A 17,722-nucleotide genomic window follows, 5' to 3' on the forward strand; every position below is an offset into this window, starting at 1 on the left:
TTTGACAGAGCCCAGAGTACCCTCCAGAGATGGAGGGCAGCTTCCTGGAAGGCTCTTGCCATGTCTCTGGCCTTAAACCCAAAGTGAAGTTGAAATCCACTTTCATGTGTGCTGGGTGAAGTGGAGTGTGTACCTTCCGGTGCCCTGTGAGCTGTCTACACGGGCAGGCCTACTGACGAGTGCTGAGTGGTCAGGGACGTTGGTCCATTCTCTCCCCATTGAGCTCCCTTCCCACTTGGGCTCTCCAGGTGTTGGGAGGCCAGTGGCCCCCTTCCTGACATCCTTCTCAGGTCCCTCGCTTGCCCCTGCCACCCCACTCTGAGAAGCATCCCTGACACCCTCTCCCAGCCTAGAGCTTGTCTCACCAACCATCTGATGGAACCTAGGCTGACAGGCGCTGACTGCTTCCCCAGGCTTGTATCCATAGGAACCCTGGGGCCTTAAGGCAAAAGGCCCCCAGTGACATGTGTGGAGTACAGGGCAGGGGAGAAAGGCTGGCACCGAGCCGGAGAGGAGACCCATACGTCATGTCGATGAAGATGCCGTCTGCTTACCTGCTCAGATCCTCTGGCTCTGTGACCCTGGGAGGCTGGAAGAGGGGCAGACAGAGCACCCTGGGTCTGTTGACAAGCTTGAACCCTCTGACCGGATGTTTCCAGGTTCACACATCCATTGTGCTACATTTCCTCCTCCCCCACCCATGGACACTAATATACCAACTGTTGCCTAAATGTGCTGTGTACTAAGTCACTTCGTGTCCAGCTCTTTTGCGACCCCATGGACTGTAGCCAGTCAGGCTTTTCTGTCCATGGGATTTCCCAGGCAAGTATACTGGAGTGGGTTGCCATTCCCTTCTCCAGGGGATCTTCCCAACCCAGGGATGGAACCCACATCGCTAACGTCTCCTGCATTGGCAGGCAGGTTTTTTTTTTCTTTTCTTTTTACCACTAGAGCCACCCGAGAAGCCCAAATACTTGAGCAAAATGGCATGTCTTGGTCACTCCTTGGGACTCCATCATTTGCCACAGATGTTCTAGGGGACAGAGGGCAGGGCAGACAGGACTTCCCATCTTTAACCTAGATTTTTAATCACTGTGAAGACCACTGTGTCAGGAAATGAGACAAGAAAGTATCAGTCATTTTCTTCGAATTGTTTCACTTGGGGGCAGTTTCTATCCTACTCCGTGAGAAGCTTCCAGAAGGAATCTGAGCTGGGCAATAGAACCGCTTGTCTCATCCTGTCCCCATAAAAAGTCCACTCTGTGACCCTGGCCCTGTGGCTTGGAGCCCCAGGGTGAACTGTTGGTCAGAGCAGCCTCCGGGCCACCTCTGCTCTGCCCGCTGTTTCCAGAATAGAGTTGAAACAAAATCACTTCATCTGGGGCTATGTTTGTCTGGTCACAGATTTTTTTTTTTTTAATGCTTTCAAATAAATACCACCCCCCAACCCCTAACCAAGCCCTGCTGCCCAGCCCTACACACTGATTGGGGAGGAACTGCCCCGGTGAGTTTCAAAGGTGTAGGAGCAGTCTTTGCTGGAAGGGGTCCTAAGAGGCAGGTCCCAGTTCCTGAAAGAACCTGATGCCAGGAAGTAGGCTGTCCTCCCTGGGAGCGCAGCCTCCACCCCCAGATTTGGATCTCACTGTGCTTCGGACTGAAATCCAGAAAGCAGTGTTTCAGAAGTGGCTGGTGCAGCTCCAAATAGGTCATCCTCAGCAAACATTCCACTCTGGGTTTTCCACAAACCACACGGCAGAGGGTGCAAGTTTCCCTGCCTTCATTTCACCTACTCCCCTCTAACCATGGGGCTTCCCGGATGGCGCTAGAGATAAAGAACTTGTCTGCCAATGCAGAAGACATAAGGGACGCAGGTTCCATCCCTGGGTTGGGAAGATCCCCTGGAGAAGGGCATGGCAACCTACTCCAGTGTTCTTTGCCTGGAGAATCCCATGGACGGAGGAGCCTGGTGAGCTACAGTCCATGGAGTTGCAAAGAACTGGACATGACTGAAGCAACTTGTCAGGCACTCTCACCGCACAAACAGATTTGAAATGTTGGAGCAGTGCATGCTTTCCAGCTTTCGACACTTGATGCCGGTCTGTTCCGTGGGGTTTCTGTAGGTTGCCTCCTTTTCTGCCTTTGCGGTTTGGGGATTTTCATTTCTTTGGTTTTTCTCCTAAGCTGAACTAATTGAGACATCTCAGTGAAGGCAACCAGCCACCTGCCCGCCAGACCTCACTGGTAGTGGGGACGTGCATTTCACACTAAAGGACAGCTTCCTGGAGGGAAGTCTGATCTCTCTGTCCCAGGCCCCCAAGAGTAAGAAACAGTATCCCTTCCACTGCACAGGGATGTACAACATCCTTCTCCTGAAAGATCAGTGCTGCCAGATTAGATTGCAAAGGAATCAAGTTCACAATCAAGAACAAATTGTTACCCAAGGGCATCGTCCTGTGTGAGCATCTAATAAGATGGAGTGGTGAGGAATGGTCAGAACCATTATCAGCCCCATCTCTCTGCTTATTTCAGCCCTGACTGCAGGGAACTTTGTACGGGTTGTGCAATAATTGTGATTAAAACACACAAGATACGCACTTGGAGGATGGGACGAGGGCCTGTTCACTTCCCCAAGCACCCTATGATCAGGCTAACCATCTTGGGGAGATCTTGTTTATACCCTCACAAGTTTCTGGCCCTGAGAAATATTCCTTTTAATTGATGAATACCAGGAGAGAGGAGAAATTCAATTAAGACTTGTATTTGCCCATTAGGTGATTTTTTTTTCAGTCCAGCACACTGCAGACCCCCGGCTCCCTCATGTGGCTCTCAGTCTTTCTCTGATATCATTTTTCCACATGCCAGACAGAACTGGCAGAAGAAAAAGAAGAAACCACGCATTACCCCCAGCAAGTTGGGTGGAGGTCCAGGCTAAAAACCACACAGCATTCTTTTGCCACTGCTCTGAGAGCCCGGTCTACTTTTTACAGCACATCATGGGAAGGATGCTGTGAAGAGAGAAAGAGAGTCTGGAAAGAGCGAGTAATTAGCAGGACATGATTTCTCATGAAAGCGCAGAAAAATTCCCTCCACATTCTAACACTCCAGCCTGAACGTTGTGGATGTTCATTGCAAATGAAACTTAGGGACCTCGTTGTTCCTTTAACAAACCTTCTCACTGTCTGTTTCACGTCTTCCCAGACACCTACCAGCTTTTTTTTTCGTTTGTTCCAAGAAGTGCGGGGAAAGCTATTTGTCACTCTGCCTGTGTACTTGTGGGCTTCCCTGGTGGCACAGTGGTAAAGAATCCACCTGCTGATGCCAGAGACACAAGAGACATGCTTTCGATCCCTGAGTTGGGAAGACCTCCTGGAGAAGGAAATGGCAACCCACTCCAGTATTCTTGCCTGGAGAATCCCATGGACAGAGGAGCCTGGAAGGCTACAGTCCATGGGGTTGCAAAGAGTCAGACACAACTGAGCAGCTAACACTTGTGGACTATACTGCATTTTCCTACAGCTACTGCAACTAAGTTATCGTCGGCAGGCCATCTCTGATCCAAATTCTCCACGGTGCAGTCCTGATGGCTGAATCGATGCTGAGGAGACAAGTTCCTCTTTCTCTCTTTCTTACTTGGCTGACCCTCCCTGTCACCCACTTCCTCCATCTTGCCCTTTGGAAGCAAGTTCTTGTCCTGCCCCCCCCCCAGGTCTCCCTGCCCCCACAGCATCCTTATCTCCTTGTCATGACTGATTTGGGGGGCTCACCTCTGTCATCAGGCAGACTGGGAAGACAACCCCAGATGCCAAGACATCATCATTCTTTTTTAAAAAAATTTTTTTATTATTAATTGGAGGATAATTGCTTTACAATATTGTGTTGGTTTCTGTTATCCACCAACATGAATCACCATAGGTATACATACGTCCCCTCCCCCTTGAACATCCCCCCATCCCCTTCCCATCCCATGTCTCTGGGCTGACACAGAGCACGGGTTAGAGCTCCCTGCATCATGCAGCAAACTCCCGCCGGCTGTCTGTCTTACAGATGGTGGTGCGTGTGTTTGGATGTTCCTCTCTCAGTCCATCCCACCCTCTCCTCCCCCACCATTTCCATAAGTCTGTTCTCTAGTCTGCATCTCCATTGCTGCCCTGCAGACAGGTTCATCCTTCTAGACTCCCTGTATATGCACTAATATTGTCCTCCATTGAACCTTGGGCTTCTCTTGGTTTTGGAATCCTGAGAATTTGAGCCCAAGGAAAAATTCTTTCAGGATCTCTGAAATCAGAGACTTCAGTGCTGAACGATCCGTGAGCAAAGAAGGGACTTGATAACTCCTTGATCCTTTCAACATCCTGCATCTCCCCAAGCATGAGGCCCATGACAGGTGCCTGGCTGTTTTCCGCAGAGCCGTGATGCCTGTGCGTGCTGGTTTGCGGCTGCTTCTCACCCAGGCGTCCTTCTGACCAGTGTTAATGCCTCAGAGGGCAGTGAGCCAGCCCGAGCACCCTGGAACCAGAACCGTGTCGTGGGCCAGCCTCCCACAGCCCACAGGCCACCAGTAGCAGCAGGCTGGGCTGCGGAAGGGAAGCCAACCAGGAGTCTCAAGGTCTGCGCATCAATTGCTGGTTAGGATCTGAAGGTCTCTTCCCAGATTGGACTTTAAGCTGTGGTGCAGTGTGAGGTGGAAGATCATCTGGAGAGAGAGTCATTGAGTAAACGTGTGGGCAAGACTCCTGCTCAGAGCTGGAGACAGAACCAGCCCCACCCAAAACCCACCACTGCCCCAGTTCCCACTGTGGGGAAAGCTAGCTCTTCAGCTTTGGGTTTTTTATTAAGATCACTTATTTTTTTGATACTATAGGAGTTATTTATTCACTATACACAGAACACATTGTTGTTTAGTTGCTAAGTTGTGTCCGACTCTCTGGGACCCCATGAACTGTAGCCCACCAGGCTTCTCTGTCCATGGGATTCTCCAGGCAAGAATACTGGAGTGGGTTGCCATTTCCTCCTCCAGGGGATCTTTCTGACCCAGGAATCGATCCCACATCTCCTGACTGGCAGATGGATTCTTTACCACAGAGCCAGCAAGGAAGCCCATACACAGAACATGTACATTTTCTATAAAATGTACAGAAAATAACTAAAAAATATAATTTGGTGAACATGTTCTCAATTAGAGAACATACTGATACTAAATCAGTTGGGAATAATTGTTTTCCTCAAAATAATCTAGTTATAGTACCCAGAATCTCCTTTACATCTGATGCAAAGTTCAGAGGGGCTTCCCTCCTAGCTCAGTTGGTAAAGAATCTGTCTGCAATGAAGAAGACCTGGGTTCAATTCCTGGGTGGGGAAGATCCGCTGGAGAAGGAAATGGTTACCCACTCCAGTATTCTTGCCTGAAGAATCCCATGGACAGAGGAGTCTGGCAGGCTACAATCCATGGGGTCGCAAGAGTCAGACATGACTTGGCGACTAAACCACCAAACCACCACCACCAAAGTTCAGTACTGATTTCGGGGACTATTTCCTAATATGTTGTATGAGGAGGCAGAGTTCACAATTAAATATGACTCTAGTCCATTACGCAGGAGACCAGGGTTCGATCCCTGGATCAGGAAGATCTTCTGGAGAAGGGAATGGCAATCGATTCCAGTATTCTTGCCTGGAGAATTTCATGCAGCCTGGTGGGCTACAGTCCATGGGATCACAAAGAGTCAGACACGACTGACCAACTAACACTACTACTAATATATTACAGTCCCCGCACACAAGAAATCGGTTTGTTACAGATGAAAACAAGTCATTCTTTGATTATTTGTGTTAATGGGATGCAAAGAAATACTGGGTAATTTTAAATGGCAAATAACCACAAAATGACTTATCTTTTGATAGTGTACTGGGTTTTATTATTACACAGGATATAAATGGGGTAAGATGTTTTTGTGAATAATACATCTCAAACAAAATGATGAAAATGAGGCCACCCTGCAATGATTCACAGGATTGTACTCAGACCACTGTTGACTGACTCTGGGATGTGGGGCAGGAATTAATCACTTCCATATCTGTCGTCGGTTAGTGCTGTGTGTTTGCTGGTGGCAGGGAAAGGAGAAGTCTGGAAAGGGACACAAATCTGATAAGACAGGACTTTGCCTTCCTTGAGTGGTGAATCCTTCTGAGAGGCTCTTGAAGCCAAGTGTAATTAGATCTATTTTTTCCTCTGACTGAAGTTGAAACAACTAATTAAGTCCTTAATTAATGTTTTTCAACCACCTTGGGAAGTGCCAGAGAAGTTACTCTAAGTGTTCCCTATTACTCAGAGGTCCCTGGGCACAGCCTCCTTCTGTTGACTCTAGAATATGTGAGAAAGCTCATGCTGGGAGGACAAGTCATTTCAGAGGCTTTCCATTCACAAAACGCAGACAGTGTCTTCTTCCCCCTGGTTTCCCCCAAGCTTTTCTCCTTGCCCTCTGTTACAACTTCGTCTTCATTTATTTTCACCTTTGCTCAAGACTTCATCTGCTTAAGGCTTCTGGGGGTGGAAGCTTGTTTAGAAAAGGAGTTTGTTCAGTTTCAAGCCCCTCTGTAAAGTATCCAACTTATCAAGTGCAGACTCTGAGCAATCATGAGACATCCCTCCTGGGGTGCATTTTCTTCTTTAAAGCCTTCAAAGTGATAAGAGGACTGGTAAAAACCACCTTGGGAGGCAGTCAGGCCAACGGCAAGGTCTGCAAAACACCCATTTCTTGTCCACGATCCGAGGCTCTACCCCTCGAAGAAGTTATTGGGGGCTGGTGTTCACTACCCCTTCCTCCTCACAGTAAATCACCCAGGGAGGTGCTTACTGACATGAATTTAGCAGTCGAAAAGGTCACTCAAGCTAGTTTGTGGTTTGTGTGTGTCCGGGTTATTGTCTGACTCTGCATCCCCATGAACTGTAGCCCACCAGGCTCCTCTGTCCATGGAATTCTCTAGGCGAGAATACTGGAGTGGGTTGCCATTTCCTACTCCAGGGGATCTTCCCAACCCAGGGATCAAACTATGTCTCCTGGCCCAGGCAGGCAGATTCCTTATCATTGCACCACTGGGAAGACCAGGTCATAGTATAGAGATTTTCTCTTAAATTCTTGGGATGTCCTCAGATGTTCGTTTGGAAGGTCTTGCTATTCTGAAAGAGAAGAGAGGATTTTATTAGGTTTTTATCTGGCAGGCAATGTCTCTAGATTCAGGCAGAGAGGATCTTTCACATCTGGGAAAATTTTAAATGTCTTTTTTTTTAATGACGCAGATGTTCACATCTGCAGACCCTTCCCTTGTGTGGACTTGTTTTCCTTTCCCTTGGTGACTTCCTTGGCCCACCCGACAAATTAATCTGCAATGATCTAAGCCAGAGACTGACAGATGTAAATTCTCTCAGGCCCACTCTGTTTTGTTTTCCTCACTTTATATTCGTGTTTGGAAACATTTATTAGTATTTATGTGAAGGCATTCAGAGACTATGTTTGGTAAAATGAGTGTGTTCCTGTTGGTGGGTAGCCGACCACTATAGATAGAAGACCCAGTATAGATGGATTCACTTAGAAACCTGTAAACATAGAAAACAAAAAATTACTGGAAAGCCAAAGAGAGTCTTACAGATTTCTTTTCAGAAAACAGTTTTATGATGCTTTTTATGTTCTCAAATTGGAAAACATGGCTATGTCTTAATCTACAAGCTCAGAAATATGCAGGATATAATCAACTACATTTTAAAAAGAAAGAGGTAATGTAGATTATCTAGAATAATAATCCTCAACCCTGGCTGCATGTTAGTAAATTGGGGGAGGTTTTTTTGTTTTTTTTTAAAGAAACATTTTAGGGGCTTTCCCTGTCCATGGTTAAGATTTGACCTTCCAGTCCAGGGTTGCAGGTTTGATCCCTGGTTGGGGAACTAATATCCTACGTGCCTCTTGACCAAAAAAAAAAAAAAATCAAAACATAAAACAGAAGCAATATTGTAACAAATTCAATAAAAACTTTAAGAAAATAAAGAAAAAATTTAATTTTTTTAATGACTTTTTAAGACTCAATTTTATTTTATTTTTTAAGAAGTTTTGGCTGCATGGCGTGCAGAATCTTAGTTCCTGATCAAACCCATGACCCCTGCATTGAAAGTGTGGGCTGGACCACCAGGGAAGTCTCTGGGGAAACTTTATAAAGTGTTGCTGCCCAGGCTTCACCCCTAGTTTCTGAAGTAGCTGATCTGGGCTGGGGGCAATCGTGTATCTGGTTCTGGGGAATCTGGAGAGAATTCGGTGTACCTGATAGGTTGACATTTCTCCTATTGAACTCTTTCTTCCACCCAGCAAACTCCACTGAAAATAGCAAGAAGTTTTCTCTGGAAGGTAAAGCCGTTTTTCACAGTCACCCTGAAGACAGGTGTACTGCTCCTAGGGAGATGGCTAGTAATGCCAAGTCGTATCTCCCCCAGGCCTCTGGGGGCCTGGCCTCAGCATCATGGTGGGCTGGAGCCCAGAACAGCCCCTTCTCCGTCCTGTTAGAACAAGGACTTGAAGTCCTAAGACCTGGGTGGAAACCCTGCTCCACCATTTCAAATCTGAGTGAGCTCAGTTAATATACACAAGCCTCCTAGACCTTGGGTTCCTCATTTATAGGATGAGGAAAGCCAGCCTTCCCGGCCTGTGAGAACACATAAGACACAATGAATGGGTTTTGTCACCTGGGCAGTGAGTTCTGTTGTGGATGCTGTGTAACTGGGGGGGTCACTATGAATCCTGAGCTATCTCCTCAGTCAAGTCCTACATCAGCCTGGGCTCTGAGGTGGTTCAGGGCACAATCTCTTGAATCCCAGGAAGGCCAACCCAGGGTCAAGACCCACTGGTTCCCCTGTAGTAGTAGTAGTATTGGTTACTTAGTCATGTCCAGCTCTTTGTGACTCAGTGGACTATAGCTCATGCTCAACCAGGCTCCTCTGTCCATGGGATTCTCCAGGCAAGAATACTGGAGTGGGTAGCATTCCCTTCTCCAGGGAATCTCCTCAACCCAGGGATCGAACCTGGGTGTCCTGCATTGCAGGCAGATTCTTTACCATCTGAGCCACCATACTTCCCCTGAGCCCGTCAGTATCAGAACACTGTCTAACAATGCAGCTCACCCTTAACACACGAGCTGATGTGCGCGTCCAGACCCTCCTGCATTGTGGGGCTGTGTGCTGGTCTGGCAGAGGATTTTTTCCCAGCACAGTAACCTCCATGGCTGCAGGACTAGTGGCCGTGGGAGGCAGAGTTGTGTGTTGTTGTTTAGTCACTACGTCACATCCGACTCTCTGTGACCCCATGGACAGTAGCCCACCAGGGTCCTCTGTCCATGGGATTTTCCAGGCAAGAATACTGGAGTGGGTTGCCATTTCCTCCTCCAGGGCATCTTCCTGACCCAGGGATCGAACCCACATCTCCTGCACTGGCAGGTGGATTCTTTACCACTGAGCCACCTGGGAAGCCCTAGTTGTGCGTTACTGACTCAAATTCCAGCTCTGTCTGGCCTTGTGCCCAATGCTTCCCAGTCTGAGCCTCAGGTTCCCATACAGTGGGGGTAAGAATAGCACTTGACATCCCCAAGTTGCTGTGAGAATGAAACGGCTGATGGACCTGAGGCCGCTCGGTGGTGCCCGGCGGGGCTGGCCCCACACCAGCTAGGGCTGACCTGTGTCTCCTCCCCTCCACCAGTGCCCAGCCCCTCTTGTAATGGCTTTGATGGCGCCCTTTCAAGGCCCTGCCGAGTGCCCTTGGGGAAGGAAGTCTGCTTCATCGCCACCGTTCGCCTGGCCACACCACAGTTCTTAAAGGCAAGTACCCAGAGAGAATTTATCTTGCGGAACAAGGACCCCCAAGTCACCTTGTGTGGCAGGTAATTCCTCGTCTTTCTGTGAAAGAAGATTTCAATGAGCTCATCACCAACTCTGAAAATGTTCAGTATCTGATTTCTGTACAGCAACAGCCCCACAAACTCTTTCCCCAAGCCTCAGTTTCCTAAAAATACCAGAACGGGTAGCCATTCCCTTCTCCAGGGGATCTTCCTGACACAGAAATCAAATCCGGGTCTCCTAGATTGCAGGCACAGTCTTTACCTGGAAAGCCCCTCTTTTGGACTTCATGGACTGTAGCCCGCCAGCATCCTCTGTCCATGGGATTCTCCAGGCAAGAATACTGGAGTGGGTAGCCATGCCCTCCTTGAGGGGATTTTGTTTGAAGGCAGTGAATCACTGGGGCAGAAAAGGGTCTTCCAGAACTCTCTAAACCTTCCTACTCTTCACATGTATGTTGACACCAATCAGCGCGGGCAGAGGTAAAAGCTGTCAGACAGAGCTCCGGACTCCCATCTGTAATTTCTTTCCTTTAGATGGGGTGAATGTTGAGTTAAGTTACTCATTCAAATTCAGATGAAAAGCCATTTTCCATGTGTTTACCACATGTCTAGATGATAGGAAGGGAGGGGTATGACATTTTGGCTCTCAGACCTTTTTCCCAGCTCGTGAAATAAATTTAGCAGCCGCTAATACCGAAATTAGCTGCTGATGAGGAGGTTTGGTCCAACACAACTGGAAACTTGCTCTAAGTGCTTTTAACTTCTGTTGCCGACCATGCGTTCTTGATACAACCGGGGGTGGGGGGTGAGAATCTGGCACCCCGAGTCATATTTTTCCTCCCTTTCAATACAGGAAATGTGCATCGTTGACGAACCTTTAGAGGAATTCACTTCAAGGCATAGCTTGGAATGGAAATTTTTATTTCTCGATCACAGGTTTGTGAAAAGAAAAACACATTTGGGTTGGGTGTTTTTTCAAGCACTTACTTCCAGGAGCCAGGCTGTCCTTGGGGGACAGAATTCAGACCTGGTCCTCTCTTGTGGTGGGGAAAGTGCTTGCTGGCCAAAGGGCTGGGATCTCCCTCCACTGCATTTGTCCCATCTGTGGATATGTCCTGGGTTGGGTCAGAGCATCTCAGGAGAGCCACACACCCCCGCTGGAGACATCTCTGGGACACCACCACCTGCCCCACCCCCACCCCACTCGGGACCCTCGCCAGCTCCCATTAGGCAAGGCAAGATGTGAAGGAAGCTCTCATTTTATTTCCTTCAACACCCTTCCGTCCCTTTAGACCAATCTTCTATCTTTCTTGTGTTACATTTTTTCACAGTTGAAGAACTAACAATCTCCCCTTCCTGCACTTTGATTTTTTTTATGACACTTGAGAATTGGGCTGACTCCATGCATAGCTGTTTTTAATTATTCAGCAGTAATAACATTTATGATCACTGGGGCCAGTTTAGGTCGAGGGAACCAAGGGTCTAATGCCAAAAAATGTGAGCACTTTGGAAAACACCGCCTCTCTGGTTTTGACCATTGCCAAATGGTTTTTTCTGTGCTTATTCTTGAGAAATGAGGCCCCTGGGTTGATCAAGAAACATGCAAACTGCCCCTGGACTGGCCACTACAGGAAGCCCGCAGGGCTGATGAAGACCCCCTACCAACTGTCCTTGCAGAGCCCCTCCTATCATAGGGTACCTGCCTTTTGAAGTCCTGGGAACCTCGGGCTACGACTACTACCACGTGGATGACCTGGAGCTCCTAGCCAGGTGCCACCAGCACCGTGAGTACCCCTGCCAACCAACCAGCTCCCCTCCCGGGACCTCCATTCTCTCCCTGCAGCCCTGACCGCGGGACTCGTAGGCTCTGCAAGTCGACGTATTACTTGGTTTATTCTGAGGCCAAGAATTTTGCCTTCTCTGAGATGATCAAGTTGTGGTCCTTGTTGGAGATCCTTGTCTAGATTCCCCTGTGTTTTGTTTGCACCTGGCATTGACTTTGATCTGTGTGCTTCCTCCCCCAGCCCCTTCCCAGCTCCCCTCAGCAATGCAAACTATTTGATCTTTTTTTGCTTTTTAAGTAGTCTGATAACTATTATTTTATTTATTTATTTGGGGGCTTTCTCTGGTTATGGCAAGCGGGGGCTACTCTCTAGCTGTGGTACTCGGACTTCTCATTTCCATGGCTTCTCTGGTTGCAAAGCACACGCTCTTGGGCACACGGGCTTCAGTAGTTGCAGCTCATGGAGCTTAATTGCCCCATGGAATGTGGAATCTTCCCAGACCAGGGATCAAACCTGTGTCCCCTGGATTGGCAGGTAGATTGTTAACCACTGGACCACCAGGGAAGTCCCACAAATATTATTTTATTGGCAGATTCAGTGCCTCCTTTTGTCGCTTTGGTCTCCTGGTTAGGCTTTCTCTTGACCGCTAGCATGTAAAGAGGAGCTAAAATCCAGGCACTGAGACAGTGCACCCCAGCTGCTCCTCTTTTCTGGATCCGTGGTCCAGCTTTCTGCCCTGCCCAGGCCTAACCCAGCAGCATCTGTGTGTACCGGGTACCCCCAAGGAAGCCACAACTTAACCATAGGAGCCCTGCGTGGTGGTCTGCGGTGGAAGCCCCTGTGGCTGATCCTCTGTATAGAGCCATGTAGACCAAGGATGCTCTGGCTGCCTGGCAGCCAGAGCATCCGTCCAGAGGCTGCTGGCTGTCAGGTCTGTTTTCGGTCCAGTTCTCCCAGCATCTGGATGGTCTCTCCCACAACTCCAAAGACAGCTCCAGCTGCAGCAGGATGGTGAGCCCCAGGAAAACCAGGGCCTTTTTTTTTTTTTAATGCACACTTCTTCAACAGATTTATCTCTTTAAAGGAATGGATTTTGAAAAGAAAAAACATGGGGCAGAGAGGTATGGAATAGAAAATAAATACAAATATAAGATGTTTTGTAATTGCTTAATAACCACAAACTAGTACAGAGAATGCCCTGTACAAAACACCATAAAGGTTCAAAGATGGAGGTGTTCCCTGAGGCAAGGCTGAAGACCACAGTCTCTGGTATTTGGAATTTAGGCTGCAGTCCTTGTTTTTGGATGGATCACTGGCTGTGTGGCACAGTCCATGCTTTTAACCAGATTTGAACAGGAGAATGGCCACTTGGCCCAGGTAGGAGTAGATGAAGTGTTTGGTTTCATGTGTCACATAACTACCGAAGTTCCTCCCCATGATGCAGTGCCAGGTGGGGTTGTGCTTCTTGTCAAACTCCTTCTTGATATGGGTCGCAATGTCCTTCTCTATATTATATTTCTCCAATGCCTGAGTAGCACACTCCACCAAGTCCTGTTGCATCTCCTCCAGCATATCGGCATTCTTGATCGTGGCCTTTTGGTCACACATGGTTACCAAGGAGCAGGGGCTGGCCGACTACAACGGTCTCCTAGGGGAGGGGCTCGTGAAGCGCATGCCCAAATAGAGAGGCGGTCGCTACCAAAGCCGTGGCGTATCTCGAAAACCACGGCTTCTTTTTTTTTTTTTTTAATTAACTTTACAATATTGTATTGGTTTTGCCATACATTGACATCAATCCGCCATGGGTGTACATGTGTTCCCCATCCTGAACCCCCCTCCCAGCTCCCTCCCCATCCCATCCCTCTGGGTCATCCCAGTGCACCAGCCCCGAGCATCCTGTATCCTGCACCGAACCTGGACTGGCGATTCGTTTCACATGTGATAATTTACATGTTTTAATGCCATTCTCCCAAATCATCCCCCCCTCCCTTTCCCACAGAGTCCAAAAGACTGTTCTATACATCTGTGTCTCTTTTGCTATCTTGCATACAGGGTTATCATTACCATCTTTCTAAATTCCATATATATGCGTTAGTATACTGTATTGGTGTTTTTCTTTCTGGCTTACTTCACTTTGTATAATAGGCTCCAGTTTCATCCACCTCATTAGAACTGATTCAAATTATTCTTTTTAATGGCTGAATAATAGTCCATTGTGTATATGTACCACAGCTTGCTTATCTATTCATCTGCTGATGGACATCTAGGTTGCTTCCATGTCCTGGCTATTATAAACAGTGCTGCGATGAACATTGGGGTACACGTGTCTCTTTCAATTCTGGTTTCCTCAGTGTGTATGCCCAGCAGTGGGATTGCAGGGTCATAAGGCAGTTCTATTTCCAGTTTTTTAAGGAATCTCCACACTGTTCTCCATAGTGGCTGTACTAGTTTGCATTCCCACCAACAGTGTAAGAGGGTTCCCTTTTCTCCACACCCTCTCCAGCATTTATTGCTTGTAGACTTTTGGATAGCAGCCATTCTGACTGGCGTGAAATGGTACCTCATTGTGATTTTGATTTGCATTTCTCTGATAATGAGTGATGTTGAGCATCTTTTCATGTGTTTGTTAGCCATATGTATGTCTTCTTTGGAGAAATATCTGTTTAGTTCTTTGGCCCATTTTTTGATTGGGTTGTTTATTTTTCTGGAATTGAGCTGCAGGAGTTGCTTGTATATTTTTGAGATTAATTCTTTGTCCATTGCTTCATTTGCTATTTCTCCCATTCTGAAGGCTGTTTTTCACCTTGCTTATAGTTTCCTTTGTTGTACAGAAGCTTTTAATTTTAATTAGGTCCCATTTGTTTATTTTTGCTTTTATTTCCAATATTCTGGGAGGTGGGTCATAGAGGATCCTGCTGTGGTTTATGTCGGAAAGTGTTTTGCCTATGTTTTCCTCTAGAAGTTTTATAGTTTCTGGTCTTACATTTAGATCTTTAATCCATTTTGAGTTTATTTTTGTGTATGGTGTTAGAAAGTGATCTAGTTTCATTCTTTTACAAGTGGTTGACCAGTTTTCCCAGCACCACTTGTTAAAGAGATTGTTTTTTCTCCATTGTATATTCTTGCCTCCTTTATCAAAGATAAGGTGTCCATAGGTGCGTGGGTTTATTTCTGGTCTTTCTATTTTGTTCCATTGATCTATATTTCTGTCTTTGTGCCAGTACACACTGTCTTGATGACTCTGGCTTTGTAGTAGAGACTGAAGTCAGGCAGGTTGATTCCTCCAGTTCCATTCTTCTTTCTCAAGATTGCTTTGGCTATTTGAGGTTTTTTGTATTTCCATGCAAATTGTGAAATTATTTGTTCTAGTTCTCTGAAAAATACTGTTGGTAGCCTGATAGGGATTGCACTGAATCTGAAGATTGCTTTGAATCTATAGATTGCTTTGGGTAGTATACTCATTTTCACTGTATTGATTCTTCTGATCCATGAACACAGTATATTTCTCCATCTATTTGTGTCCTCTTTGACTTCTTTCTCCAGTGTTTTATAGTTTTATATATATATAGGTCTTTTGTTTCTTTAGGTAGATATATTCCTAAGTATTTTATTCTTTTCATTGCAATGGTGAATGGAATTGTTGCCTTAATTAAACTCCCAGTTGAAGATTCTGCCCAGATTTAAGGCTCTCTTAAGCTTTTGAGCATTTGGGGAAGCAGGAGGATCATCCCTCCATTGTTTCAGAATTCTTGACCATTTCCTGTGATCTTCTTTTTAAATTTGTTTCTCAAGTGGAGGGAGATTACTTTACCATGTTGTTGTGTTGATTTCTGCTGTACAGCAACTCAAATCAGCCATAATTAAATACATGTCCCCTCCCTCGTGAGCCTCCCTCCCCGCCCCCATCCCACTCCTCTAGGTCAATCACAGAGCACCGAGCTGGGCTCCCTGTGTTATGTAGCAACTTCCCACCAGCTCTCTACTTTACACGTGGTGGTTGATGGTCACTTAAGAGCCATCGCTACTGGAGAAATGACCACTGTCATTTTGAAAGCTGGTGTTGTTAAAAGTGACTGTGGGAGGAAAGGGTCCTTGTGTCTTAACACTGGTTATGCGCTGACTCCGTCTTCCACTCACAGTGATGCAGTTTGGCAAAGGGAAGTCGTGCTGCTACAGGTTTCTGACCAAAGGCCAGCAGTGGATTTGGCTCCAGACCCACTACTACATCACCTACCACCAGTGGAACTCCAAGCCCGAGTTCATCGTGTGCACGCACTCGGTGGTCAGGTGCGGGCCAGGGGCTGGGAGGGTGGGCATCCTTAGGGGTCCCCAGCAGGTGGCTTCGAGCCCCAGTATCCTTAGGGGTCCCCAGTTCTGAGGAGTGAGCCCCCTGAGTTCTGCAGCAGGACTCTGCTCGCAGTGAGCAGACTAATCCCCAGAAGCCAGCTTCTTCCGAGCCCACACCCAGCCCTGGCCTCCCGGGGCTGAGACTTCCTCCCAGGGCCCCGCCAGGCCCCTCTGACAGCCTATCTGAGCTCTTCCAGGCAGCCAGGATGTTCCTCCGTAAATTACTGCTTCAGTGACCTACTTACATATTTTCCCTCATCTCCATCCGGCCCCCAGCCTTCCCTTGTCGCTGGTAGGAAAAGAAAATTAAAATTTTGCCTCTGAATAACTCAGAGACATAGTCCCTCCTGCCACCCCTCCCCCGTTTTTGAATGCCTCAAAAACTACCAATGGCAACCGAGGCAAGATGGTACAAGAGCCAGAGGGTTCCTGGTGGTTCCCTGACCTCAGGGAGAAGTTACCTGCCCCAGCCCCATGTGGGTGGCAGGGCTTCCAAGGGAGGAAGCAGATCCAGTGTTTCCTAGACACTGCCTGTGTAGGGTCACAGTTCCCAAAGGTAAAGGGGAAATGCTGTTTGGGTTTTTTCCCCCAAGTACAAAAATTTTAAGAACATAAATTAGTTTTAAGCTGGTCTAGAGGAGAGCTTTTGAGGAGAGCAACGAAAGAAAGGTTAGAAGGATCACATTATATATAGGTATCAATACAGAACAGATAGATGATAGATAACAGATATATGATAGATCGAGATATACATGTACATACCTATTGTTACATACATGTACATAAGAAATGGATGATTGTCAGCAGATAATGGGTAGTTAGGTAAATGGATAGAGCAATAGATGATAGATAGATGAATAGATAGATAGTTGATTGATAGACGATAGATGACTGGTTGATTGATAGATAATAGATGGATGGATAGATACTATCCATATACACTTACTTATCTATTCGATCAGGCAAAATGTTCAATTTGTTTTTTCCATAAGATCTCTAGAAAACCTGAACAAGCTTTTTGGTCAAGCCAGTACACACACACACTCACACACACACTCACACACATGTAAATCCCTCCTCTTTAGTAAGTGAGGAAAGAGGAAGGATAAGAAATGCAGGTAATTCTAGGCCAGTGACTCTGATCATCACGTACACACCCACCCCCAGGGACCTGACCCTGACTTCCCAGCCCACCCCCGGGCATGTCAGCAGCCAGTGTTTTCTGATTCCATGTCCAGCCTCCACCCCCCGCCCACCCCCCACAACTGCCTGGCCCTTTGCCAGGGGGTCCTTTTGTCCCCAGGTAAGACTGAACATCGTCAACACCTTGCTCCTCAGAGTCTGATTTCCGGTCCCTCTTCTCAGATCCCAGAATGAGATTCTCAGAGAAAGTAGGGAGCAACCAGCAGAGAATGAAGTCACAGGTGTCCCCGAGGCCCAGGAACCACCACTGCTCCCTGGGCCCAATACCCAGCCCACAGCTCTATGGGCAGTGCAAAAGCCACAGCGGGGTCACCCGGCTGTCACCACTCTGAGTTATTTCCCCATACCATTCAAAGAGTGGGTCCATAGACTAATTGGCCATCTGGGTCTGGCTAGTTCTAGGTTTGGTCGAAAGACAACTTCTGGAAGTTTTATAGTCTGTAATTGTAGTCTGTAATTACTAAAAAAAAAAAAAAAAAAAAATTTATATATCACTTCCTCCTGTGCATAGTCCAAAC

The 17,722-nt window shown here is 47.2% G+C and overlaps 2 protein-coding genes across 7 annotated transcripts in view; one reads left to right on the plus strand and one right to left on the minus strand.

Moving 5' to 3' along the window:
• The window catches only part of NPAS2 (neuronal PAS domain protein 2), a 207,781-nt gene that overhangs the window by 154,161 nt on the left and 35,898 nt on the right, over positions 1–17,722 (plus strand). For all 6 annotated transcript variants that reach the window (XM_025260716.3, XM_044925671.2, XM_044925672.2 and 3 more), the window contains 4 exons: positions 9,732–9,850; positions 10,724–10,806; positions 11,548–11,654; positions 15,794–15,941. In XM_025260716.3, coding sequence (XP_025116501.2) covers positions 9,732–9,850; positions 10,724–10,806; positions 11,548–11,654; positions 15,794–15,941 — 457 coding nt within the window. The remainder of the gene's footprint in view (positions 1–9,731; positions 9,851–10,723; positions 10,807–11,547; positions 11,655–15,793; positions 15,942–17,722) is intronic.
• LOC102401047 (dynein light chain 1, cytoplasmic-like) lies at positions 12,815–13,262 on the minus strand. Its single transcript, XM_044925675.1, has one exon. The coding sequence runs from the start codon at positions 13,260–13,262 to the stop codon at positions 12,993–12,995; it is 270 nt and encodes an 89-aa protein (XP_044781610.1). The 3' UTR covers positions 12,815–12,992.

This window comes from Bubalus bubalis, chromosome 12 (genome assembly GCF_019923935.1).
Source record: "Bubalus bubalis isolate 160015118507 breed Murrah chromosome 12, NDDB_SH_1, whole genome shotgun sequence".
In the NCBI taxonomy this organism is placed as follows: domain Eukaryota; kingdom Metazoa; phylum Chordata; class Mammalia; order Artiodactyla; family Bovidae; genus Bubalus; species Bubalus bubalis.